At 38.5% G+C, this 27,480-nt stretch overlaps 1 protein-coding gene across 1 annotated transcript in view; it reads left to right on the top strand.

The window, feature by feature from the left end:
• The window catches only part of GUCA1C (guanylate cyclase activator 1C), a 33,062-nt gene extending 29,585 nt beyond the window's left edge, over positions 1-3,477 (top strand). Inside the window, 1 exon segment of the mRNA XM_089909892.1 lies at positions 2,301-3,477. Coding sequence (XP_089766018.1) covers positions 2,301-2,621 — 321 coding nt within the window. The 3' untranslated portion in view covers positions 2,622-3,477.
• The last annotated feature ends 24,003 nt before the right edge of the window (positions 3,478-27,480 follow it).

Genomic DNA, 27,480 nt, shown 5'->3' with positions numbered 1-27,480 from the left:
ACGTGGATATAAATTATGTGCATATGTATATTTCAACATATAAAAACTGTGCAATTCTGAATTATGCCTGACAAAGATTGATATGTGTTTTTAAATAGAAAAAAAAAATAATGAAAACTCAGACATGATTTTAGGTCCTTCTGAGTCCCATGATCTCCAGCTCAATCATCTCTCAGCAGCTTCAGCTCTTGGCTGGTCGATCTTTTGATGGGAAGCTTCTGGATCTGCACAGGCAATCCTTTCTAGGGAGACCCAGCAACCAACCTTCTAATTTGTCTGGGCATAAATCCACAGGCAAACTGAAGAGGATTAGGAAGCAATGTGTAAGAATATCAGAAGAAGGAAAGCAATTCGTCAGCCTAGGATTTCTGAGCACCTTCCACATTCACAACCCTGGTTGGCTGTGCTGGTGGGGCCATGTAGTGAAGGAAATGGCAATTGTAGTCAGGGCTTGATAAATGTTCGGAGAATGAATGAATGAATGCTAAGACTTAGAAGGAAAAGAGCGAGGAAAACTTCAAAATAAGTATTTAGAAATAGTAAGCATCATAAATTGCTATAGGTAGAGGTCGGCTTAATTTGGAAAAGAGAAATTCTTTTTTGGTAAGTGATAACGTGGAAAAAGCAAATATGCAGAGTTCATGGTATTTTGAAAAACGTGATGAAACATCAGCGAAAAATTCCATCTTTTAAGTTGTTAAAAGAGGAAATATTAAAAGTTGTCATCACAAGAAAAATATTTGTAACTATGTGAGGTGATGGATATTGACTAAACTTACTGTGGTAATCATTTTACAATATATACATATCAAATTATTATGTTGCACCCCTTAAACTAATATGTTATGTCAAATATATTGCAATAAAAAGAATCCCCAAAAAGCATTTTCTTTCTTCTCTTTTCCACATCAGTAACCTGCATTGCTTTTCAACACAGGCAACTATCTCCCAGCACCTTCCGATACAGCTTCTTTCCTTGCCAGCAGTGAGAATGGAGAAGTGTTATTATAACTAAGTGGTCAAAACAGATTTCAGCTCCCCTGTCTCCAGTCCCACTTCTCTGTTGGTCATGCTGAGTCCCTAGAAGTTTGAAAAATCTTTCGGGTTGTGAACTTAGCAGTGTGTTTTCCCTTTGCAAAGGATGGTTATTCTTCTGTTACTTATGATTCCCTGACTTTCCCTGGGATACATAGGGAATTCTAATCCTACCTGCTGTTACCGGGGTTTTGCACAGACTTCTTTGGCATAAGGAAAACATAAGGAACAAAGATTAGATTTCTCTGTTAAAAAAAAAAAAAAAAAGACAAAACCTATATTAGTATTTTGCCATGGAAACCAAAAGGAAAGTATCTTATGAGAATGTGATGATGTATGCTTTATATTTGAGCCGCTGTTGTGGCATTTAGATAGTTGTCTTTATCCATTAAAAAGTACAGGGAGAGTATAACACTTGCTTTCACTTCCTGCTGACTTTCTGCCTCAGGGGCATGTTCCCTAGTTAGTGACTCAGTGTACTTCGCTTGTCCTTGGTTGACCTCCCACCAAGCCACAAACCCTATTACGTACAGTCTCCTTAAGATCAGAAAATTCATCTGTCCCTTTCAACTTGAATATGCCCATAATTACAATCCAAATGATTTAAATCGAGAACCCCTCATGCCCAACCCCCAAATGTTGAAAAGTTGTCTTGTGGGATGAGGGTAGTGGGAAACAAGTCAGCCAGGTGCCCATGGGTATAAGGCGATAGTTTTATAGCACTGGGCTGGTCAGCATAGACCTAAGGCTTAAGTCAAGGTGATACAATGAGAAATCAAAAAATCAGAAAAGGAGAGGAGAACTAGGGAATGAATAAACGTTTAACCTTCTGCACAGCTTTGGATGGTCCTTGAAATTATTTCCTCAGGGAGAAGAATATTGAAAACAGCCTTGCAAACAGTCATTTCCTTCTAATCTTAGAAGTCTGCAATTTTCATGCTCCTATGACTTGGTCATAGCTTCAAGATTAAAGGTCAAATAATCAATATCGTGTAGAGATGTAAATGTATATGTGAACACAGGTACATTACCTGATGTTCTCAACTCAAAATGAAAAGAGATTTTATTCGTCACCTGTATTTTCACCTAACAACCCTACCATTGAATGCTTTTCTATATAAGGACATTCAAGGAATTGAGAGTCTGGTTGAGATGAAAGGATATAAAAAGACGAATGTCGATAAAAATGCCAGTGAATATATTGTATATGCTAGTGGGTGGTATTAGACAAAGGCTCTTGCTAATTGTTCTTTTACTATTTTATGGGAGAATTGACTTTAGAAGAATTTATCAATGGCATGAAAAAAGAATAGCATCTTCTGGAGGTTGTTTCCAAGAGTTTCGACATTTCCAATGTACTGAAAGTAATCTGTGATGGGAAACAGCCAGATAGACGTAGGAGAGAGGCTTCTTCCAAACCATCTGACAAGGCTTGTCTAGGGAAGGTGAAAATGAAGTGGCTATGGGAACGCCTTAGCCAGCTTTCATTGGATACAAAACTTTCAGTGGAGAAGAAATGTGATTTTCTGTACATACATGCTATTGATTTCAGGTTTTTATTATCATTGGTATCCGCTTATGAATAACCCACTTAAGTCCCACAGAGACTGTCATAAAGATCCTAGACAGAAGCAGTGTTGCTTCTGTTTATACATTAGTCCTCTCTCCGCAGATTAGAACGGGGTGATTAAACTGAAGGATTGCCTCCATAGCTATCAGTTCAAAATAGAGCTCGCATGTATGTTTTCTTGCCCACCTAAGTTGGTCTGCATCTTGAAATAGAACTGGATTATCTGGGCAGTGTCTCCACAGTTTAGCATTCTTAGACTAAACGTGCATTTGGCACATGTGTTTGCTGCCTCGTGGCTCTTGTCGCATCTGTATATTATAAGTGACTGAGTTCTGGTCTGTTGAGAAACTTTTTTTTTTTTCTGCCCTTTTTCTCCTCCCCTACTCTGAACGCTGTCTTGAATCAGTAGTAATGTCCTGCTCCGAAGGAAAAGTCTTAAACTATGTAGTAAAAGGAGAAAATTTCCAGCTGGGCAATGAGAATGTTTCCATCTGATTTGTTAAAAATCTGGGTCCAATTGTGCATGAAAATGCGATGCATCATCTGTAATTATTATGCCAGTTGGAGGTTTGATCAGAACAGCAGACAGCCAGGCTGTGCAACAATAAGCACTTGACATTTCAAACAGTCCTGACATTATAGCTCTGACATTTCATTTTTTATATCCTTTCCCAAAAATGAAATGATGAATGGGATTTCTTGATGGGTTAGAACTTTTAAAGTTTTGGGTTCTATATCACAGGCCCATTAGTACCCCTGTCAATGCCATGCTTCTTATGGAAGCACAGTGGAGATTGAAGAGGAGATGTAAGCTGTCTTTATGTTAAAAGCTTCCTAATTACACTTTCAAATTTGGGTTAAAAACACACAACTTAAACTACAAATACAGGAGTGGACTGTCCCTATCTCCTTCATAGTTACAGATGTGGATAAACTATAGATAGAGTTATAGATGAGACACACATGGCAGTAGAAATGAAGTGTAAATGGAGGTAGGAAAGTTATAGGCAAATATATTGATGAAGATACAGATGAAGATCATATAGATGGAAGTAGAAATATTCTAGGATCTTCCAGTAGGCTTTGAGGAGATTTACAAAGTACATAATGTAATGTAAAATATGTTGAAATAAAATGATCACAGATAAAGTAAGGTGAGAAAAATCATTGCAGCCATAATGCCACAAAGTCCTGCTCATTTGGCAAAAGTGGGCTACCCACTGGACTCTGAGCTCCCTAGCAGTAGAGGTGAAAAGGAAAACATCATTACAGTCTTACCCCAGCATCAGCCCCATCCTGCAGTAGTGGTTGATTTCATTTTATTTTTCACCCACATTCCTCTGAGGCACCCAATATCCTTTCCACATAAAAATGGGTCCCAGTTCCCCCTTCCAGGCTTCTGTGTTCTAATAACCTCAACCCCTTCCCTTTGTTTTCCCAGTCTAGGATGGAAGCTGCTCCCTGCCATTTCTGTGTTACTTTAGTGTCTTCCCTGTGCTTTTCCAGTCCTCCAAGGTCTTTTAAACCATTTTTTTGTATTAAATTCTCTCTGGTAAAATAATTGGTGTGTTTCCTGTTTCCCTGACGGGATCCTGACTGATCCTGGGCCCTGACCGATTGAAGGGTCAGTCCTCTTTAGGGTGGGAAACTCACCCCTTCCTTTCCCTCTATGTACTGAGTCCTTACTCTGGAATTGTGCTGAGTGGGCTTTTTTAATACTAATAGCCCAGTGATGTGACTGTTATCCCCACTTTATGTCTGGTAGCTGAGACTCAAAGAAGTGATCATTTTCCCAGATTATTGCCTGATAGTATCACATGTTACAGGTTGAGCATAACAGGGAAACTGCTGGCAACAGAGCAATGTAGTCAGCAGGACCCCAGCCCAGCACCACAGAGAGGAATATGGAAGGATGGGTTTGGAGCTGAGGGTTTATAGCTTAATTACCAGCACAGATGGAATAGGTGGGACAAGCCCAGTAGACAACTTAAGGACACCTCCCCACCAATAGGTACCATAGTAAGAGCATCCAAGCTCTGCTTTATCCCAGGTCCCATCTACCACTTTATGCTTTGAACCCTGTAGTTCTCAGGTGGCCTCCTCAGGCTCCAGTCACCCTGTTGCCTCCTTGGATTCTCCTCCTCCATTCATCACCCGCTTTGGAATCATGACTGGTTTGTCTAATTTACCAGGCTCAGCTTCAGTTTTTTCTTGGATGCTGCCTCTTAGATTTCTAAGCTCTGTTCCATCACTATACCCAGCTCTCACTCCAGATCTACCTCTTCTCAAGTTGACCCAAGGCTTATGGAGGAGAGGTGAGAGCAGTACTCCCTTCCCTTTCCAAAGAATAGCTTTGTTCATCTGTGAGAAGGGTAGGTAAGCCCACAGGGCATACACTTGTCAGCTTCTTAGGAAAATGGGTTTGTGGGTATAGTTGAAGGATGTGAAGATACTAGCTGTCTGTTATTAGAAAACAAATCATAAAATAATGTCTACTACATAGTTTTGCTGAGGATGGTCCTAAGAAGGAGATGAGCTGCAGTTCAGGTACAAAAGAATTTAGATTAAATCATGGATAGGTGAGGTCAAAAAAAAAAAAGCTGGAAAAACAGAACCATATTCTTTCCTTCCAGTCTCCATCTCTTAAGACCATATCTCCCCAAAGTCATGTTCTTCTCTATGGTTTCTTCTGTAACTTAGCATTGTGACGCTCAGTCCAAGGAAATAGTCCTAATTGAAATATGAGGTCATGTTACTTTAATGAACTGAATATTTTAAAGTAAATTTAAATTCCTCCTTTAGATGATAAGCTTTAATCAGAGCCTCTGCCCAGTGATTTTTTTTTGAATTTTGAATTTTTATTGTATTTATCAGAATTCCATGTGTTTCCCCACTAATGGTTTTACAGTAAAATTTCAGGCAAGGGATCCATGACAAGTAGGGACTGGTGTGTGAAGAACCTCAACAACTTTAACTTCTGAGACTGTCACTCCCATTTATCAAAGGGCAGTAGAATTATAGCATCTAACGAGATCCTAGATCTTCCAATGTATTTTCCTCTTTTTAAAAAATAATTCTTTGATGTTTTGAAGGAAAGTGACTCTATTTTAAGAAGAGAAAAAGATAAAAGGGAAGGTATTAAAGGAGCTAATAATCTTTACCTTTATAAAAATACCCCCCCCTTAAAAAAGAAGGCTGAAATCCTATCACTCACATCTCTCTACATAAAGATGCAGCAGAAGGAATATGGCCTGTTTCTTTGGCCCAAATATCCACAGAGAAAGGAAATAAGAAGGGAAAAGAGATGAGTGGCAGCTGGCGCAGGATGAGAATGAGCTCTCTAATGCAATTTCTCTTCTTTCTCCTCAAGTCAGAGACTGGTGTGTAGTTGTTGCTTGCCTTGGTTCTTTCTGGCACAGAGAGGGGACACTTCCCCTAGAGAAGAGTCTACTGACATAGAACTGTGGTTTAAAGCAGAAGAGTATGCTTGTGGGGACAGCAGAATGGTTTAGGTGGGGCAAATATTTCCTTCATTTTTCTTTCCAAAATGTATTGGCATAAGTGTAATGGGAAAAGAAATGAGAAAATATGGTTTGTTTAAAATTAAGTATATGTCTGAGAGGCAAATGAAGAGGCCTAAAGGAAGGGTTACTGCATTAAAGAAACAAGATGAGTGCTGGAAAGAACCTGCCTCCTCTGCTCCCTCCCTCACCCACCAAATTTATATTAGAGTAACCTTTAAAATGAAAATGAAATACAGAAAATTCCTGACATTTAAAACCAAGCTACGGTCTTATGCTTGCTGAAGAAACCTAAATCGTTAAAACAGTGTGGACAGGGAGTAGCTTTTTCAATACTCAGAGTCTGTGGGGACAGCTGTAGGTAGGCAAAATTGGACATCCAGACTAAACCCAGGGAATACAAAGTTTTATCAGTAGGATGACTGACAAGATTGAGAAAAATACTTGGGGAGGCAGAATTGCTTGGTGGAAAGAGCAGTGGCCCGGATTCTTGTGACCTTTGACAAGCCATTTACCCCTCTGAGTCTCGGTCTGCTCAGCTCACAAAGCAGTGTGGGTGTGGGGAAAATCTCTGAGGTCCCTTCCACCTTTAGTTTTCTATGATTCCATGACACATTCATAATGCAGGGAATGACACCTCAGTACCTCAAAAAGATTAGTTGCTTAGAAACAAAATTTAAGAGAAAACTTGTTTGACACAAATTGCATGAAGCCCAGATTTCTTTAGACTCATGGCCAGTGAGTTTCAGGTTGCTCCCTGTGGGCTCTATGTTTCCGTTTGTTACTTTGGGGCCTAACCCCTCAATCTGAGTTGCTCCCCATCCTGAATGGAAGGGAAGATAATTGACAGGCTTCCTACAGAGAAGTCACCTGAAAGTCTTTTTCAAAATAAATGTTTTGATATCCCCGATATCCCTGGTGATTCTAATGCATGACCAGGTGTTGAAACCACAACTGCCCACATCTCCTCTCTGAGATACCCACCCCCGCGGTCATCCATCCACACTGTCTCCCAGCATTGATCTTTTTAAGTTCTTTGGAGCCATGGAGTCCTGCATACTTCATTTATAACATACAACAAAAAGATCCGTCTTGCATGTAGGCCTGCAGACTAATTTAAATCCTACCTCCCTCACTCACGAACTGTATTACCCTTTAAGTCATTTTCCCTCAATGTGTCTGAGTTTCCACACTCATGAAATGAGATTAAAAATACTCCAATGAATTGTTATGAAGATGGCAGGAGAGAACATATATAAGCACCTACCACAGAGCTTGGCCTAGTATACGCTTAGTACATGCTGTTTCTCTAACTTTTAGAATATTTAAGGCCTTAGATACATGGAGCTAAGCCTACTTCTTAGGGAATAGATTCCATTCTGGCCTAGAGAGAGACTATATGCTTGTCCCAGACACTTTAATCCCTAGCTTCTCAAGCCATATTTAATTGGCTCTTCTAATGATATCTGAGAAAAGAGTCATCGATAAACTATTATCTCTAGGTGGGCAAAACCTTTAACATGCCCACAGGGAATGGGCCATCTAACTGTCAGCTGCAGACTTTTACTATTTTGCCCATGTTCTTCAAATGACAATGAACCCTCATATGCATTTACAGACAAGAGTCTTACAATCAGACTGTACACTTGGTCCCTGCTCCAGTACATACGATCATTCCTTCTGATCACGCACTTTACATTTCTATAACGTTTTATACTTTTATGAGCATCTTAAGAAACATAATATCAAAACTATTCACAATTTATTAAGATAATTTAGATATTGCGATTATCATATTATGAGCAATCCATATGAGAATATTGAATAAAAAATATATCCAGAACTTGACCCCATTCTCTACCAAGCTATCACCTCCCACACAACCAGAAGCTCTAGGCTGCCATCGTCCCTCACCTGGATTATCATAGCAACCTCCTGACTAGACTCCCTGCTCCCACCCTCTTCCCTCCACAACCTGTTCTCAGCAGAGCGCCACAGTGCTCCAGCTAAAGCAAAAGGCAGATCACGTCAATCCAAACGTCGTGTGGCTCCTAGTTTCTCTCGAAATAAAAGCCAGAGTTCTTGGACTGATCTGCCCTCCCCATTCCCCGTATCTTTCTCAGCTCCTCTGCTGCGACTCTTCCCCTCATTCACCTCACCTCAGCCATAGTAGCCGCTTTCTCTTCCTAAAATATCCCTGGCACCAGTCCACCTCAGGGACTTTCTTCTTCTCTCTGCCTAGGATGCTTCTCCCCAGATAGCAACCTGGCTTTTTCTCTCACCTCCTTCAAGCTGTATGCTTAACTTCTCACCTTCTCAATGAGGTCTTCCCTGACTACCTACTTAAAATTGCAAATGTCCCTTCTCTCCACCCTCATGCTCCCTATGGCCCTTCTCTACTTAACTAGTGCTACGGAATAAATTTCGAATAAATTTATCTTCTAATCTACTATTTCACTGCTTGTTTTGTTTATTCTTTGCCACTTCCCATTAGAATACAAATTCTACAAAGCAAAGTTGTTGGCTGTTTGGTTTATTAACATATCTCCAGTGCTTAAGACAGAGCCCAGCATGCAGTAAACACTCAACAAGTATTTGGTTTTTTTGTTTTGTTTATTTTTTTAATTGTTAATTAATTTATTTATTTTGCTTATTTTTATTTATTTTTTCTTATTAGTCATCCATTTTATACACATCAGTGTATACATGTCAATCCCAATCTCCCAATTCATCCCACCACCACCCCACCTGCCGCCACTTTCTCCCCTTGGTGTCCAAACGTCTTTTCTCAACTTCTGTGTCTCAATATCTGCCCTGCAAACCGGTTCATCTGTACCATTTTCTAGGTTCCACATGCATGTGTTAATAAACAATATTTGTTTTTCTCTTTCTGACTTACTTCACTCTGTATGACATTCTCTGGATCCATCCATGTCTCTACAAATAACCCAATTTCATTCCTTTTTATGGCTGAGTAATATTCCATTGTATATATGTACCACGTCTGCTTTATCCAGTCGTCTGTCGATGGGCATTTAGGTTGCTTCCATGACCTGGCTATTGTAAATAGTACTGCAATGAACATTGGGGTGCATGTGTCTTTTTGAATTATGGTTTTCTCTGGGTATATGCCCAGTAGTGGGATTGCTGGATCATATGGTAATTCTGTATTTAGTTCTTTAAGGAATCTCCATACTGTTCTCCATAGTGGCTGTATCGATTTACATTCCCACCAACAGTGCAAGAGGGTTCCCTTTTCTCCACACCCTCTCCAGCATTTATTGTTTCTAGATTTTTTGATGATGGCCATTCTAACTGGTGTGAGGTGATACCTCATTGTAGTTTTGATTTACATTTCTCTAATAATTAGTAATGTTGAGAGCATTTCATGTGCTTCGTGGCCATCTGTATGTCTTCTTTGGAGAAATGTCTATTTAGGTTTTCTGCCCATTTTTGGATTGGGTTGTTTGTTTTATTAATATTGAGCTGCATGAGCTGTTTATATATTTTGGAGATTAATCCTTTGTCCAATGGTTCATTTGCAAATATTTTCTCCCATTCAGAGGGTTGTCTTTTTGTCTTGTTTATGGTTTCCTTTGCTGTGCAAAAGCTTTGAAGTTTCATTAGGTCCCATTTGTTTATTTTTGTTTTTATTTCCATTACTCTAGGAGGTGGGTCAAAAAAGTTCTTGCTGTGATTTCTGTCAAAGAGTGTCCTTCCTATGTTTTCCTCTAAGAGTTTTATAGTGTCTGGTCTTACGTTTAGGTCTCTACTCAATTTTGAATTTATTTTTGTGTATGGTGTTAGGGAGTGTTCTAATTTCATTCTTTTACATGTAGCTCTCCAGTTTTCCCAGCACCACTTATTGAAGAGACTGTCTTTTCTCCATTGTATGTCCTTGCCTCCTTTCTCATAGATTAGTGGACCATAGGTGCATGGGTTTATCTCTGGGCTTTCTATCATGTTCCATTGATCTATATTTCTGTTTTTGTGCCAGTACCATATTGTCTTGATTACTGTAGCTTTGTAGTAAAGTCTGAAGTCAGGGAGTCAGATTCCTCCGCTCCGTTTTTTTCCCTCAAGACTGCTTTGACTATTCAGGGTCTTTTGTGTCTCCATACAAATTTGGATACAAATTTGTGTCTCCATACAAAGATTTTTTGTTCTAGTTCTGTAAAAAATGCCATTGGCAATTTGATAGGGATTACATTGAATCTGTAGATTGCTTAGGGTAGTACAGTCATTTTCACATTATTGATTCTTCCCATCCTAGAACATGGTATATCTCTCCATCTGTTGGTAACATCTTTAATTTCTTTCATCAATGTCTTATAGTTTTCTGCATACAGGTCTTTTCTCTCCCTAAGTAGGTTTATTCCAAGGTATTTTATTCTTTTTGTTACAATGGTAAATGGGACTGATTCCTTAATTTCTCTTTCAGATTTTTCATCATTAGTGTATAGGAATGCAAGAGATTTCTGTGCATTAATTTTGTATCCTGCAACTTTACCAAATTCATTGATTAACTCTAGTAGTTTTCTGGTGGCATCTTTAGGATTCTCTATGTATAGTATCATGTCATCTGCAAACAGTGACTGTTTTACTTCTTCTTTTCCAATTTGTATTCCTTTTATTTCTTTTTCTTCTCTGATTGCCATCGCTAGGACTTTCAAAAGTATGTTGAATAATAGTGGTGAGAGTGGACATCCTTGTCTTGTTCCTGATCTTAGAGCAAATGCTTTCCATTTTTCACCATTGAGAATGATGTTTGCTGTGGATTTGTCATATATGGCCTTTATTATGTTGAGGTAGGTTCCCTCTATGCCCACTTTCTGGAGAGTTTTTATCATAAATGGGTGTTGAATTTTGTCAAAAGCTTTCTCTGCATCTATTGAGATGATCCTATGGTTTTTATTTTTCAATTTGTTAATATGGTGTATCACATTGATTGATTTGCATATATTGAAGAATCCTTGCAACCCTGTGATAAATTCCACTTGATCACAGTGTATGATCCTTTTAATGTGTTGTTGGATTCTGTTTGCTAGTATTTTGTTGAGGATTTTTGCATCTATATTCACCAGTGATATCGGTCTGTGATTTTCTTTTTATGTAGTATCTTTGTCTGATTTTGGTATCAGGGTGATGGTGGACTCATAGAATGAGTTTGAGAGTATTCTTTCATCTGCAATTTTTTGGAAGAGTTTGAGAAGGATGGGTGTTAGCTCTTCTCTAAATGTTTGATAGAATTCACCTGTGAAGCCATCTTGTCCTGGACTTTTGTTTGTTGGAAGATTTTTAATCACAGTTTCAATTTCATTACTTATGATTGGTCTGTTCATATTTTCTATTTCTTCCTGGTTCAGTCTTGGAAGGTTATACCTTTCTAAGAATTTGTCCATTTCTTCCAGGTTGTCCATTTTATTGGCATAGAGTTGCTTGTAATAGTCTCTTAGGATGCTTTGTATTTCTGTGGTGTCTGTTGTAACTTCTCCTTTTTCATTTCTGCTTTTATTGATTTGAGTCCTCTCCCTCTTTTTCTTGATCAGTTTGGCTCATGGTTTATCAATTTTGTTTATCTTCTCAAACAACCAGCTTTTAGTTTTATTAATCTTTGCTATTGTTTTCTTTGTTTCTATTTCATTTATTTCTGTTCTGATCTTTATGATTTCTTTCCTTCTGCTAACTTTGGAGTTTGTTTGCTCTTCTCTCTCTAGTTCCTTTAGGCGTAACGTTAGATTGTTTATTTGAGATCTTTCTTGTTTCTTGAGGTACGCTTGTATAGCTATAAATTTCCCTCTTAGGACTGCTTTTGCTACATCCCATAGGTTTTGGATTGTTGTGTTTTCATTGTCATTTGTCTCTAGGTATTTTTTGATTTCCTCTTTGATTTCTTCAGTGATCTCTTGGTTATTTAGTAATGTATTGTTTAGCTGCCATGTGTTGTGTTTTTTACGTTTTTTTTCCCTGTAATTCATTTCTAATCTCATAACGTTGTGGTCAGAAAAGATGCTTAATATGATTTCAATTTTCTTAAATTTACTGAGGCTTGGTTTGGGACCCAAGATGTGATCTGTCCTGGAGAGTGTTCTGTGAGCACTTGAGAAGAAAGTGTGATCTGCAGTTTTGGGATTGAATGTCCTCTAAATATCAGTTATATCTATCTGGTCTACTGTGCCATTTAAAGCTTATGTTTCCTTATTAATTTTCTGTTTGGATGATCTGTCCATTGGTGTAAGTGAGGTGTTAAAGGCCCCCACTATTATTGTGTTACTGTCGATTTCCTCTTTTATAGCTGTTAGCAGTTGCCTTAGGTATTGAGGTGCTCCTGTGTTGGGTGCATATATATTTATAAGTGTTATATCTTCTTCTTGGATTGATCCCTTGATTATTATGTAGTGTCCTTCCTTGTCTCTTGTAACATTCTTTCTTTTAAATTCTATTTTATCTGATATGAATATTGCTACTCCAGCTTTCTTCTGAATTCCATTTGCATGAATTATTCTTTTCCATCCCCTCACTTTCAGTCTGTATGTGTCCCTAGGTCTGAAGTGTGTCTCTTGTAGACAGCATATATATGGGTCTTGTTTTTGTATCCATTCAGCAAGCCTGTGTCTTTTGGTTGGCACATTTAATCCATTCACGTTTAAGGTAATTATTGATATGTTTGTTCCTATTACCATTTTCTTAATTGATTTGGGTTTGTTTTTGTAGGTCATTTTCTTCTCTTGTGTTTCCCACTTAGAGAATTTCCATTAGCGTTTGTGTAGAGCTGGTTTGGTGGTGCTGAATTCTCTTAGCTTTTGCTTATCTGTAAAGCTTTTGATTTCTCCATCGAATCTGAATGAGATCCTTGCTGGGTAGAGTAATCTTTGTTGTAGTTTCTTCCCTTTCATCACTTTAAGTATATCATGCCACTCCCTTCTAGCCTGTAGAGTTTCTGCTGAGAAATCAGCTGTTAACGTTATGGGAGTTCCCTTGTATGTTATTTTTCCCTTGTTGTTTTCAATAATTGATCTTTGTCTTTAATTTTTGCCAATTTGATTACTATGTGTCTTGGCATGTTTCTCCTTGGGTTTGTCCTGTATGGGACTCTCTGTGCTTCCTGGACTTGGATGGGTATTGCCTTTCCCATGTTAGGGAAATTTTGGGCTATAATTTCTTCAAATATTTCCTCAGGTCCTTTCTGTCTCTCTTCTCCTTCCTGGCCCATATAATGCGAATGTTTTTGCATTTAATGTTGTCCCAGAGGTCTCTTAAGCTGTCTTCATTTCTTTTCATTCTCTTTTCTTTATTTTGTTCTGTGGCAGTGGATTCCACCATTCTGTCTTCCAGGTCACTTATCCGTTCTTCTGCTTCAGTTATTCTGCTATTGATTCCTTCTAGTGTATTTTTCATTTCAGTTATTGTATTGTTCACCTCTGTTTGTTTGTTCTTCAATTCTTCTAGATCTTTGTTAAACATTTCTTGCATCTTCTTGATCTTTTCCTCCATTCTTTTTCCGAGGTCCTGGATCATCTTCACTATCATTATTCTGAATTCTTTTTCTGGAAGGTTGCCTATCTCCATTTCATTTAGTTGTTTTTCTGGGGTTTTATGTTGTTCCTTCATCTGGTATATAGCCCTCTGCCTTTTCATCTTGTCTATTTTTCTGTGAATGTGGTTTTTGTTCCACAGGCGGCAGGACTGTAGTTCTCTTGCTTCTGCTCAATAAGTATCTGTTGAATGAATAGAGGAATTGTGAAACTTGCCAATGATTATACATCTTAATAGTGACTGGAGCTAACAGAGCTCCTCTGAGTCTCTCTGCAGAGCCTTTCTTCCACCCCATGTGTCCCTTCATTATGTCACAAAAGTCAGAATGGTGAAATAATTTTTTCCATTATCCTTCAAATTAACTTCCATAAGAGCTCATATAATCCATCTGATGCTGCCATTTAAAAAATGCTTTTGAAATTTGCTTTCAAGCAGTTTCTTAATCACACAAGAAAATCATAATGTTATCATCATATTATCATCACGGCTGGCTGATGGTTTTGTTTTCCAGTTTGTTCATTTTTTTACCAAAATGATATTTGTGTATCTGTACTCTGGTTACCAGAACCAGCTATGAATGGTTCCTGGCTCTTTTCAGAATTCAAAATATTTCTCAAAGAGTAAAATGATATGTCACCATTGAGAGCAATATAGCTCTCAAAATGTGAATAGATTTTTAAAAAGATGTTTAAGTATTAGATTTTTAACTAAACTATTGGATCAAAAAATTAAAAGGTAAATAATATGTTGACTTTATTTGTACCAGTGTGACATCACACTTAAAATATAAAAGTTCAGACAAATTTACAGGAAGAACACTAAGACTCCAAAGATTGGGAAGTCATCAGGAAAGAAAATGTGCAAAGTAGAAAATACAACTGAAAACTTTTCTTTGTGTTTGTTAATCAGTATTCAAGGTCACAGATAATAGGGGAAAAAACACCACAAATTTAAACAAAACAAACAGTTTCACTTGTCAAATATACACTACCATGTGTAAAATAAATAGCTAGTGGGAACCTGCTGTATAGCACAGGGAGCTCATCTTGATGACCTAGATGGGTGGAATGGCTGGGCAGTGGGGGAAAGGAAGGTCAAAGAGGGAGGGGATATATGTATACATATACCTGATTCACTTTGTTGTAGAGCAGAAACTAACACAACATTGTAAAGCAATTATACTCCAGTAAAAAATAGCTTATTTTAAAAGTCAGTCATAAGATGGTAATATTAGGGGTTGTGGGGTACTGGATATAAGATAATTGTTTTGTACTATTCTTGCAACTTTTCTGTAAGTTTAAAATTTGTTCAAAAAGTTTAGGAAAATAATAGATGCTCTGTTCTATCTCTATCTCTGCAGTGATTTATACTTTTAATTACTACGATGTTATAAGTCTTGATATCTGATATCTGCTTTCTACTTTGCAATTGTCTCAGCTATTCTTGACCCTTGGCATTCCCATATAAAGTGTAAAATCAGCTTGTCAACTTCCACAAAAATCACTAGAATTACTTTGAATTTATAAGTCAGTTTAGGGAGAATGAACTGAAAGATAGGGGATGTGTATGTCTTCCTCTGTTAATGCTCCCTGAGCTCCTCTCTCAGGTCCTGTATATGGAATAAAACTGGACCTGATGAGAGCTTAGGTCTCTGCAGATTTACTGGCTGGTGTAATGGGTATATTTTTCCACTTGGATTATTCCCTTCTGATAAAATTTTAATCTGGTGTAGAAAAGAAAGCTCATTTTTCCTGTCTTCTGAACTAAGTCCCATTTTAGCAGGTGTGTGTATCATGGTTTAGAGTGAATTGATGACCCTACTCACCAGTTTAGGAATTGAGGATGCAGATTAATTCCAATGCAGTAGTCAACCGCAGAAACCTAGCTTAAAATAGCTTAGGTAGAAAAGGGAATCTACTCACATAACAAACATTCAGACAGCTGGATACGGGGCTCAAAGAATGTATCAGCTCTTTGGATCTCTCATGTCTGATTGTCTCTGTACTTGGCCTCATTCTTTTCAGTGTCCTCCCTGAGGCTGAGACAGATGGCTGCAAATGAACCTAACCTAAATTATTTTTACAATGCTCCATTCCAAAGAAAGAGAGCCTCCCCGCCCCCCCATCTCTGTATCCCTCTCTATTTCTTTCTTTATCTCTATAGCTCCAACTCTATCAGTATCTGTCTTTTCCCCCCTTCCTCCCAAAAAGCACCCAGATATCAAATCTTAGGGAAGGCTGACTCTCTCAGGTCATTGCCTGCATCAGTCACTGGCCAGGAGGATGGGGGGCTTGGCTAAACTTGCTCACGTGCTCACCCTCTTTGAATTGGTGTATATTGAGGTGCTGGGAGTGGGAGCAAACATCAGCCTCCCCTGAATCTTAAGAATGGTTTTCCCACAACAGAGAAGAGCTCTGTTTCCAGAGGGGAGGGAAAGCTGGATAGACGAGAATAGCATATGTCACTGAAGTTCCAAAAGTACTCGGCCTCATTTCACACCACCTGTGGCAGTGTTCCACTACCTCTCCTTTAGAGAACTAAGTGCATGACAAAGTAAGGCAAAACATCTTTCATGAAATATTGTAGAAACACAAACTTTGCAGAGTCTATGCAAATTTTAATCGTGGTCTGAAACATTAAACATGGTCTAAAAATACTGTATAAATCCTTTCCTGTTTAGGATTTTAATGTCAGTGCTCAAAACTATTTCCTTTTCTGATGTGGATCCCCATAAGGCTTCAGCACTTTCCCACTTCTGTCTGAATATACTAACAACCACTACTCTAGGTGTTGGGCAAACTCTCCACTTCCCTTTATCACTTTGGTGACAACAACTGGGCTGCACATTAGAATCTCTTGGGAAATTTTACAAAATTCCCATGCTTGGGATGTAAACCAGGTCAGGTGAATTGGAATCTCTGGGATTGGGACCTAGGCATCAGCATTTTTGAAAGCTCTTCAGATGATCACAATGTGCAACCAAGGCTGCCACCACTGACCCGCTGATGTCAGTCTGCTTGCTCACTCCTCCCTAGACAGGTCTTGCTTCTAAAACACAAAGGACTGAGATGTAATCGGAACCTCAGAGGGAATAGACAAGGAAGTAGCTCTGCCTGTGTTGGTTGTAGGCCATGAATCCCAAGTAAGAAGTTCATGGGCCAGATGCAACCATTTTTTGCTGCCCACAGTATATTTTGAAAATTGGAAAACAAATTCCATAAAAATCTAGATTTTTATCTTCTCTTAAAGTTGGAAGATTGGGGAAATAGTGGGCAGCTGTTGAGGAGCAGCTGTGGCCTCTAGACAAAAAGTTCTTCCCAGTTTCCACCACTTTGTATTGATATGACCAGTCAGAGTCACTAATTAAAAAGATTTGCTTTGGCTTTCTGGGCATTTCAGTTTACAGACACTTCTAGGTACTAAGCCTCCCTGTAACCTAGGCAAAAGGAATTCTTTATGTAATAGAATGTAACTCATTAGAATTGGGTTCCTCATTGTTATGGGTAAAGGCCTCACAGTAGCAAGTTGTGTTTATTATCTTGAACTTTTCCCCTGGACACAAATCTCTCTTGAGTGACTGTGTCAGAATAAGTCATAGAGATACTAGGTTCCATATGGATACAGAGATATATTGACGCATATGTCCTTGTAGATATAGATATATCACACCTTTAACAAGACTTCCCATGACTATCAACGGGCCGTAAAAGACGTGGAGACAGATCTCAATGCTGTTCTTCTCCACCAAGGCAAAATTAATACTAACTTCAAAGGGAATCAGCTGAATTCAATTTAATTCAGCAACAACAAATAATAGCATCTGTACAGAACTTTCCAATTTACAAAGAACTTTCACACTCATTCGTTATCTATTTGATCCTCATAGAAGCTATTTGAGGGAGTCTTTATTAAGTTTCCTAATTTATAGATGAAGAAATTAAAGCTCAGATCATCTTAAGAGATCTTAGGTCATTAAGTCCCCAAATCAGGACTTAAATATATGCTTTTTATCCTAAATCTTATACTCTAAGTCATAACACTGTACTCCCCCCGCAAATAATAACAGTTGGAGAGGAATGTTGAGAAGTTGTGATGGGCAATGGAGCTAGAAAATTTCATGGTCTTATGAATGCTAAGTCTGTTTCAAACCATTCCAGGCCCTAGATGAGATCAACTACAATTCCCTGGCCTCCACAGAGCAGAGGTTCAAAGTCAGGGTTTTAACTTGGTTAAGGGCCAAATGAGCAGCCTAGGTACGGTTAATGTTAATTTGGACTCTACTTATCCAGAATTTATGAAATATTTAATCCTTGCTAAACTACTGTTCACTTTCAAACTTATATGATCCAGGGAATTCCCTGGTACTCCAGTGATTAGGACTCCATGCTCTCACTGCTGAGGGCCTGGGTTCAATCCTTGGTCGGGAAGCTAAGATCCCACAAACAGTGCAATGCAAGTTTGTTATATGATCCCAAATTATTTACTAAGTGTATAGTAAAATGGAATTTGCTGGGGATTTAGAGAGGAAATTATCAAGATATTTTAATTATTTGACTCAAATTTCATATTGAGGATTTTGTGATCAACTACCTCAAGGATATGTACCTATCTTTATCGACAATTTCTGATTTACAACTACTTATTTCTTCTTATTGAAACTAACCTAGCATTGTATTTAGATATATATTGTAGGTGCACAATAAAATTTAGGTCTTATAATTATTACAGCAATCCTTCCAATCGATTTGTTACTCACTTTTTATATTCTGTGCCCTTGCCATGGTCCCTTTTTCCCCAGCTTTACTGAGATATAATTGACATATAACATTGTGTTAAAGATGTAAAATGTGATGATTTGATATACACGTATATTACAAAATGATTACCATAATAAGTTAATTAATGCCTCCATCACCTCATATAATTACCATGTGTGTGTATGTGTATATGATGATCTACACTCTTAAAAACTTTCAAGTATATAATACAGTATTGTTAACTAAAGTCACCATTCTGTATATTATCCCCAGAACTTATTCATCTTATAATTGGATGTTTTTACCCTTTGACCAATATCTCCCTCTTACTCCCAACCCCTAGCTCCTGGCAACCACCATTCTACTCTCTGTTCCTCTGAATTAGGCTTTTTCAGATTCCACATATAAGTGAGATCATGCAGTATTTGTCTTCCTCTGTCTGATTTATTTCACTTACACGTAATGCCCTTGAGGTCCACCCATGTTACAAATCTTGCCATGGTCCCTTGCACTTAGTATATATTCAATAAATGTCTGTTACATTTAACTAAACTGAATAATTTTATAAATTTTCAGGTATAAATTTCCAAAAAATACCCCCTGATGGTGGTTTTGAAAAATTCTGGAACATATAAAATACAAAATATTTCCAAAATGATATAGCAATAGCTATTAGAAGTTAAACAATTTGCACATTAATTTCAAATATTTTTTTGAATAGTGAAGGACTATACCAAACACTTCTTTGTTAATACAATTTCATAACCACTGGTTTATATTCATCTATAAATTGGGCTTTCCTTCCAATTCAATCTAGTTTGTCTTAATTGCTCCAAGGCAGTAAAGTTTTATGGAAAAATTACCTGTATAATTTTAATTATTATAGAAACCAAATTCTAAAGTATTATCAACTAACATTAAACTTAAATTGATAAAATTCCAGAATTAATTTTTTATCATAGGTTTAAAATATCATGATATAAAGAGAAAGTTAAATGTCAAGTGATAAATTCCTAAAAATCAGTAAGAAAAAGATAAGCAACCAAATGGAAAAATGTACATAGTTTGGCAACACAGTTATTCACCAAACATATGAAAAGATGTTTACCACTAATAATATAGAAAATGCAAAATAAAACAATGTTGTAGTCATCAATTGGGAAAAAGTAGAGGTAATAATATCAAGGTTGAAATTGATGGTGGATGAAAACAAAGAGTGGAGGCGATGTTGAAACTGTGGGTAATTATTAGTCAAATCCACTTCCCCTGCCTTCACTAATCAAGGTTGTTTTAAGACTTGTAAGTCCTCCAAGCTGCATGTAGCCTAAACAATAAGATGTCTGCCCAAGCTGTTTTCCAGGAACTTGGAGTCAGCTGCATCTATTTTGAGCTGCAGGTTAGGACTACCTGGAACTTCCAACCCCCCAAATAGGCATGCGAGAGTGTGACCTTTTAACATCAGAGGGCTGAAAACTCCACCCTCAGAATGTGCAGAGCCCAGAAGCCAAATTACACCTGCACAGAATGATTATCGCACCTTTTTCCAATCACCTTTCCCCATGCTCCCCACCGCTCAGACCGCCCTGTATTTTTATTCTTTATTTCATAAATACCCTGAGTCCCTTGCCTTCGTGTAGGAGGACTTGAGATTTGTTCTTCCATCTTCTTGCTTAGCTGCTTGCAAAGAAACTCTCTTTGCCGCTACCTCGGGGTCTCAGTGTTTTGGCTTGCTGTGCCTCGGGCCAAATGAACCTGGTTCTGTAGCGATATCATTGTCTTTAGAGTCACTCTGGTTAACATTGAACATGTTCTTGCCCTATCAGCCTGAAATTCCTCTTTTCTGAACCTAGTCTAGAGAAACATTCATACACACACACAAGGAGACTTATACAAGGATGCTTATTGTGGCTTTGTAAAGTTGAAAACAAATTATCAACTTGGAATTGGTAAACTGTAGTATACTTGCATTAGTTAGGGACTGGTTCCTGGTACACATAATAGATGGAGTGCCTTGGCCAAATAGATGATTTCTTTCTCACACTGAAGAATTTGGAGATAGTTGGTCCAGGGCTGGTGAAACAGATCCACAATACCATCAACAGACCAGGTCCCTTCTACCTTTCCTCCCTGCTGTCCTTAAGCCTTGCTCCCATCCAGCTGGTCTCAGGGAGGTTCCTGACACTCTCCTCAGGCATCACAACTATGTTCTAAATAGAAGGGAGGAGGGAGAGTACATGACAGCTGAGTCAGCAGCATCTGAAGAGCTTTCCTAGAAGCCTCACATAGTGACCTCCACTTCTATATCTTGGCCAGAACTGCATACAAAGGCTCCTGGAGAATGTACTGCTTTATCTGGGCACATTGTCACCCTAAATAAAATCAGGAGGAAAGAGGAAGGGTAGAATGGATACTGGATTGGCAAATATCAGTTCTTAACAATATTCATATAAGTGGTATATTGTTAGGGCCGTGCTAATCCAAAAGAATCAAGGTAGATCTCTAAGTCCTATTGGTGAATGAAAAAGTTATGGATCGAAACCTATGGTCTAATGCCACTTACACGCTCACATACACACACACAGACACAGAGGAAACAGTACAGTGATACATAGGAAAAGGTCTGTTGGGACACATCAAAAATCCCAAGAATGATTAATTGTGAGGGTGGTGGGTGAGAGTCTCTAGTTTTATTTATAATTCAGGATGTGGTGGACAGCTATCTGGTGAGGCTGCGAGTACAGATAAAGAATCTATGAAGGATATAATTTCCCCTTGGTTAAAAAAAAGTGATTGATGGAGAAGGCTACCCTTTCATTTTAATTCTGATGAGCTTGGCCTCTACCAGAAGCAAATGCTGTCAGGGGTGCACATTCTGATGGAGAAGGCCTGAGTCGGGGTTTAAGGCTATGGGGATCTACTGACTACATCACAATTGTGATGTTGCCCAGATCCTGCTTCAAGGAAGGGCTTGTTGCCCCAGATGCTGAATGTGTTCTCAGCAGACAACCCCCAGATGCAGCTCCTTCTGGAATTGCTCCAACTGCAGAGAGCTGTCTCATTCAAGGTCACACCCTTGGTGCTAGAAGGGGGTGTCCCACACAGAATAACTGATCAAAGGGAGGGTAGAAAACCCCAGCTATTTCAGACCAATGATAAGCAGTCTAAGGACCACTCTAGCTCCACAGCTACCCAGTGGAGTCAGATGGGGTTGTTCAGCTTGCATCCCTGCTCACTTCCTTCCACAGGTGTTGTTCACGGATCGTCCGTAATAAACATTCTGCACAGTGAATACTCTGTCTCGGAGTCTGCTTTCCAGAGAACCCAACCTGCAACGGTGGTCTTTCTGTTATAAAGTGGCATGTGTACTCTTGAAAAGCCACATGTTCTGCAAAATTGTACATGAAAAATAATTGGGCTTATGGAAAAAATGGAGGGAAACTATTCAAAAACAATGCAGTTGTGTAAGTAGAACACGCACTCAAAAACTAATAAAAATTGTATCAAAAATACTAAACAGTTAAATTTCCAACCATAGTCAGTAGATCCCCATGGCCTTAAACCCCAACTCAGGCCTTCTCCATCAGAATGTGCACCCCTGACAGCATTTGCTTCTGGTAGAGGCCAAGCTCATCAGAATTAAAATGAAAGGGTAGCCTTCTCCATCAATCACTTTTTTTTAACCAAGGGGAAATTATATCCTTCATAGATTCTTTATCTGTACTCGCAGCCTCACCAGATAGCTTAAAGGTGTGGAAATTGAGGCAGTTCAGCCACTACTTGGGATGAAGGAAGATACTCTTGCAAGATTTTCCTTTTTTCTCTAAGGTTTCATATGTTTTTAAAGTTTTCTCTTGAATTGTGAAAAAGCTTGTCCTGATCACTTCAAAATACTAATAAGATGGAAAATTTCATGTAGGAAACAAAGCATCTTCTGTGTTATAGTGACATCAATCCCTGACCCTCATTTCCAATTCAAGACCAGAAAGAGATAAGACTGTGTCAGATTTTGAAAAAGGAGACTCTATTTACATATTATCTCTATTAAAAATCTTTAAATGTATCTATATGAAAGAGGAATACTGGAGAAAGGGAAACTAAGTATGAGAATGATACTTTGGTACAAAATGAGAGTAATAGAGATACAACATGATTTTTTTCAAGTTCCCCGGCCTCTCTGGACATTAATCCCTGTAATCAGAATTGTTCTTCGCTGTCCATTTATTGTTATTTGTCTGCCATCAGCTGAGTTAGTCTTACCCACTGTTCTTTTATTTTCAGTTCATTTGGCAAAACACGGTACCAGGCAGAGTGAGGATTCCATACTATTGGGCTTCCCAAAATTGCTCCCGCATCCCACATTGCAGAATATGATTAAAAGCAGTTTGGTGCAATAGAAATAACTTGATTTGAAGTTAAAAGGCTTGGATTCTATTCCTAACTCTGCCCCAACAATTGTGGCTTCAAGGGTGAAATAAGTAATGAATTTAAAATTAGTAAGATTGATGAATGCAACTTTCTGTGCCCCCCTGACCACCACTCCTAAAATGCCAACCTCACCAAAGAGCTTCCTATTTTAACCTCTACAGCTTCTTCCAATACTTATTTCCCTAGCACTTAACTGAAAGACAATAAATATTAAAAACAGTGGAAGTATGCATCAGGGACCAACCAGATGTGGACAGAAAGAGATGTGTGTACCTGCTTTGGTGATGTGTTTTAGTTGAAATGGTTCTGACAGCCAGGCTCAGAGGCAGGGAACAGCTTGCCAATGTTCCCTGACTTAAAGCAACTACAGCCAATTTTAAAAAGGATGGTGTTTAGGCTGTTCTCCTCTAGTGAGCAGTTCATTAGGTTTGAGATGCCTGTGAGAATTGGGCTATTGGTGGAAAGTTTGTATAAAACAAACAACATCCTTGATGAGTCTTGACACCTAGATGATATTTACTGGGAGAATTCATAAGTTGACTGGGTTCAGTGTTTTTGTTGTCACTTACTTTGATATGTTTATATTTCTATTTATTTATTTATTTTGTTCTCAGGGAAGTAAATTTTCCTCTCCTAAAGAGGAAGAGATTTTTGTTTTAGATGGTAAACAGAGTACTGAATTAGCACTGCCTGTCTCATACTGATAGATGTCACAGAAAGTGAATCTACACAAAAAGCCACTAATGAAATAGCAACATGACATTGCTACAAACTCTGGGGACTGTGTGTGTGTGTGTGTGTGTGTGTGTAAAATGTTCATGTATGCATGAACTGTTAGTCCACAGAGTCAGATGTGTGGGGAGTGTAATGTATTTTCTATAATTGAACTTAAAAACTATTTTAAGGTTACATTTCTATTACCAAGGAGATCGCTAATCTCAATTTAGAAACTCTTTTCCATTCTCTCTTTCGCCTGTAGTAAGGTGAACTTATTGAATACTAAACATTACCAACCCTTTCAAGTCGTTCCCCAATGAGGGTCCCTCTGCCCAATGTCGTTCAAACCAGTGGAACAAGAAGGAGTTTGGTTCAGAAGCAAAGGAAAGCTTTATTCTTTCATCAAAGACTGGAGAGGTGCGAGCTCGAGCTCCAGAGTACACGCCCTCCCTGAGAAAGGCCCTTGGGGGCTGCTTTACAAAGCAGGGATCCCATCGGCTGGGAAGGAAAGAGTTCTCGTGAGGCTGGCACGGCTGTGCTGCTCTCGCTCCAGATCTCAGTGTGGGAGCTGCATCTCTGCATACAGCCTGCTGCCGCCATCTTGAATTCTGCCCTCGCCCGTGGAGCTGAGGTGTCAGGAGCAGCCATTTTGCACGAGGAACTCTGGTCTGAAGGGCGAGGTGCAGGGCGTCTGCTCGTGGAACCCTATGTGCAAGTGAAACTAGACTAGGCACAAAGGAAAGAAAAATGTTATACTTCATTTTATCACCCAGATTCTATTTTTATTTCTTGGGAATTGTTAAGGGGCTTTGCTGGTGACACTGATGTATGAGAGGGTGGGATCTAGTGTGTGTTGCCATATATCCAGTTGACTTCCATAGTGATCAAGAATAATCATCCAAATATATTAGGAATATTCAAAACTCAAAATGGCACAGGCACAATCAAAACTGATGCCTGTAGTAACTAATTAATACAAATGAACAACACTTACTGATGACCTTGCCCTTCTGGTCTTCAACTATTGGTTCACCCAAGCCAGAGCCACATTTTTGTCCCCATAGAAGTTTCTATGCCGTATCCAAGTGCTTCACAGGAATATTAAATGCATTATACTACACTTATCCCACTTTGGGCCATAGGAACTGTGTCTTCTTTACTACTCCTTGGGACATGGGGGAAATTATGGGCCTCACATCTTCCTCTTCTACACAAGAATTGGAGGAAGGGGCTTGGTGTCAGAGGGCTACCCTGCTCTTGATTTCCCCTTCCTTAAGGTTTGAGTTGGGTTTGGGCCAGGTTAGAGGCAGGGATCAGGTACCTGAAATAAGGCACAGATAATTTTCAGAAATCTCAGCTTCTAACTCTATTATTTCATATTAAACACTCTCCTTCTAAAGAATCTTTACTTAAGAGGGGACACTGTAGCCTGGCTTTTCATATCTATTTCCAAATATTCCCAAAATTTTGTTTAGGACAAAAATTTTATTGTCTGAGTCCTTCAAGGCTCTTTGCCTTGGCTTTTGACAAACAAGGGTCATTTTTCTACTGTTTTGTTTCCCACCCACTGAAGCAACAAATTTTGCCCATTAAACACTATAATGTTCGCAGCATAATAAGAAATATCAAGAATGGTAAACTGATCGGCTACTGCATGTCAATCCACCATATCTGCTTCAGGCATCTGACCCATCTGTCGTCTCTACATGAACATCTCAAACATGGCAACAGTCTTCCTCCTTGAAAGCCTACCCAGTCTTTGGGTCACTCTATTAGGAAGTTATTTGTTGTCAGGGTCTTAAATCTGTCTCTGTATAACTTTCCAAAAATTATTAAAATAAAGAGAAAACGAGTCACTTTTGTATTATCACTTCTCTCCTGGTCTCCCTTAAGATACCCTGTTCTGTTCACCACTTTAATGACCCAAGGTCAGACCCTCACACCAGCAGGCAGATGGAAAATTGACTTTCTGGAACCACAGTGTTTTGTGTGGCTCTTCTGCCATCCAACTTTCTGCTCCAGACCCCTGCTGCCTGATAAGCAGTGTGGGCAGCCAGCTCTTGATCAGTATGCCTATCTTCCAATGAAAGGATTTCAAGCCCAGGTGGCCTGTGTTTAAGGGAGTTAATTCATCAGTCATTGGAATTCAAACCCTCCACAGGCCATTAATATGAGGCTCTATAAGGCTCTACCTTGTCTGGCTTTTTCTGTGAGCCTCAGCTCACACTGTGCTTCCTCTGTGCTTCCTCCATACTGGGTGCTTCAGTCATCTTTCAGTTTCTCTTCATCATGCTTCCTCTTGACGTAGGGCCTTTGCTTTACTGTAACCACTCTCAGAAAAGATTTTTCTTTTCCATTTATCCAGTACTACCTTCCTTCAGAGTTTAGCTCAAATGATATGCCCTTGGGTAAATGATCCCAAATTCCCTAACAAGATCCTTTCTTTTTTTTTTTCCTGGAGTCATTGATTTACACTTCTTTGTATAATTATTTATTTCCCCCATTCTATCCTTAGGGCTATCATCCAGCTGGCAAATGGCAGGGGCTGCGAAATTGTTTTTGAATGAATAAATGAAGCTAGACCTCAGCCTACTGACTCAGCATGGCTTCCTCCACTCTCTCCTACTTTTTTTTTTTTTTATCTCTACATGTTTCCTTTCCCTCTAATTGCAGTGCCTGTTTCCAGCAAGCAGTAGAATGAAATAGATGGGTAAATGTCTGTAGTTTTTTTTTTTTTTTTTCCTTAAGGCGAATTACAGGCTGTGGTGATGATTATCCTACGGAGTCACCGAGATCTCGTTTAATGAGCAACATGAATCTATAGGGAAATACGCTTTCCCAGGGCTGGAGTCAAAGTTTGCAGACAGAGATTGAAAAAAAAATGGTGAAAAAAAATTTTCCAAGTGTCATTTACATTGCTTTTTATTATTTACAGTATATCTTAAGAATTCCACTAATTAAAGGGGGACATGGCAGAATGCTCCCCAAAAGTTTATATAACAAACTCTGCTCTTGTTCATATTTTCTATCCAAAATATAACATATCTTTAAATTAGATGTCATTATAAATCCTTTGACATATAATTTCCCTTCAGATGTAGCCCACTAGGTTACATAAAATATTACTGAAATATATCTTTATTTTTCAGAAATCGGATATGTTCATTTGAACATTTGAAGCAGGCTTAAACAAGTTCTTGATTACATTTTTATAACCAGTGATGTTTTCTCAGTCTAATTTCTTTCCAACAACACTTTTAGAAACCTACCAGGCACTAATATTCAGCGGATATTTATTCTGACCGTTTGCCTCTTTAGAAAGGTGGTATTAGACATTGTGTCGGCATAATTTTAAATGACAATCTTGTATATTGGTCACAAAAAAGAAATAAAACCAAACAAAAAGCTTTGAGGCTGAAAAATGATGGCAATTTGAATATGAACAGTGTACTATCGAGCCAGTCCAAACTTCATTTCCCACAGCTATATTTAAAGCTGGTAAAGCTCAGGAATAAGATGTCCATTTATAGGAAAATGACTTCAAGTACGTTTTTAAAAAATAGTTTATTTGAAACTGAATAATAACAAAAAATGAGACAGATATTTTATGTATGATGCAGACATTTTGTTCATGATAACAGCTGCATTACCAAAAAGCCACATACAAGTTTAGACGTGGAAAACTGTTCTGCAGTAAAATCACCATCTGAAGCACTGGTCACTTTAATTTTTTTCCAATACTGTTCATTTGGCGGAGAGACTTTTTTGGTGGTTTACACTTACGCTTAGCAAAAAATATATGAAACATTACATAAAGAAGATACGGCAATTTGTTCAGTGGTTTTGTTCAGTGATAATTTAAGAAGACACTGTTGAAAGCAAAACAGTTTGATTTCAAAATATTATTTGTTACTTGGAT

Source organism: Delphinapterus leucas, chromosome 4, assembly GCF_059928025.1.
Source record: "Delphinapterus leucas isolate spDelLeu-1000000601 "Yukka" chromosome 4, BTC_Dleu_Yukka2, whole genome shotgun sequence".
Classification (NCBI taxonomy): Eukaryota; Metazoa; Chordata; class Mammalia; order Artiodactyla; family Monodontidae; genus Delphinapterus; species Delphinapterus leucas.
This window is presented reverse-complemented; position numbering and strand designations above follow the sequence as displayed.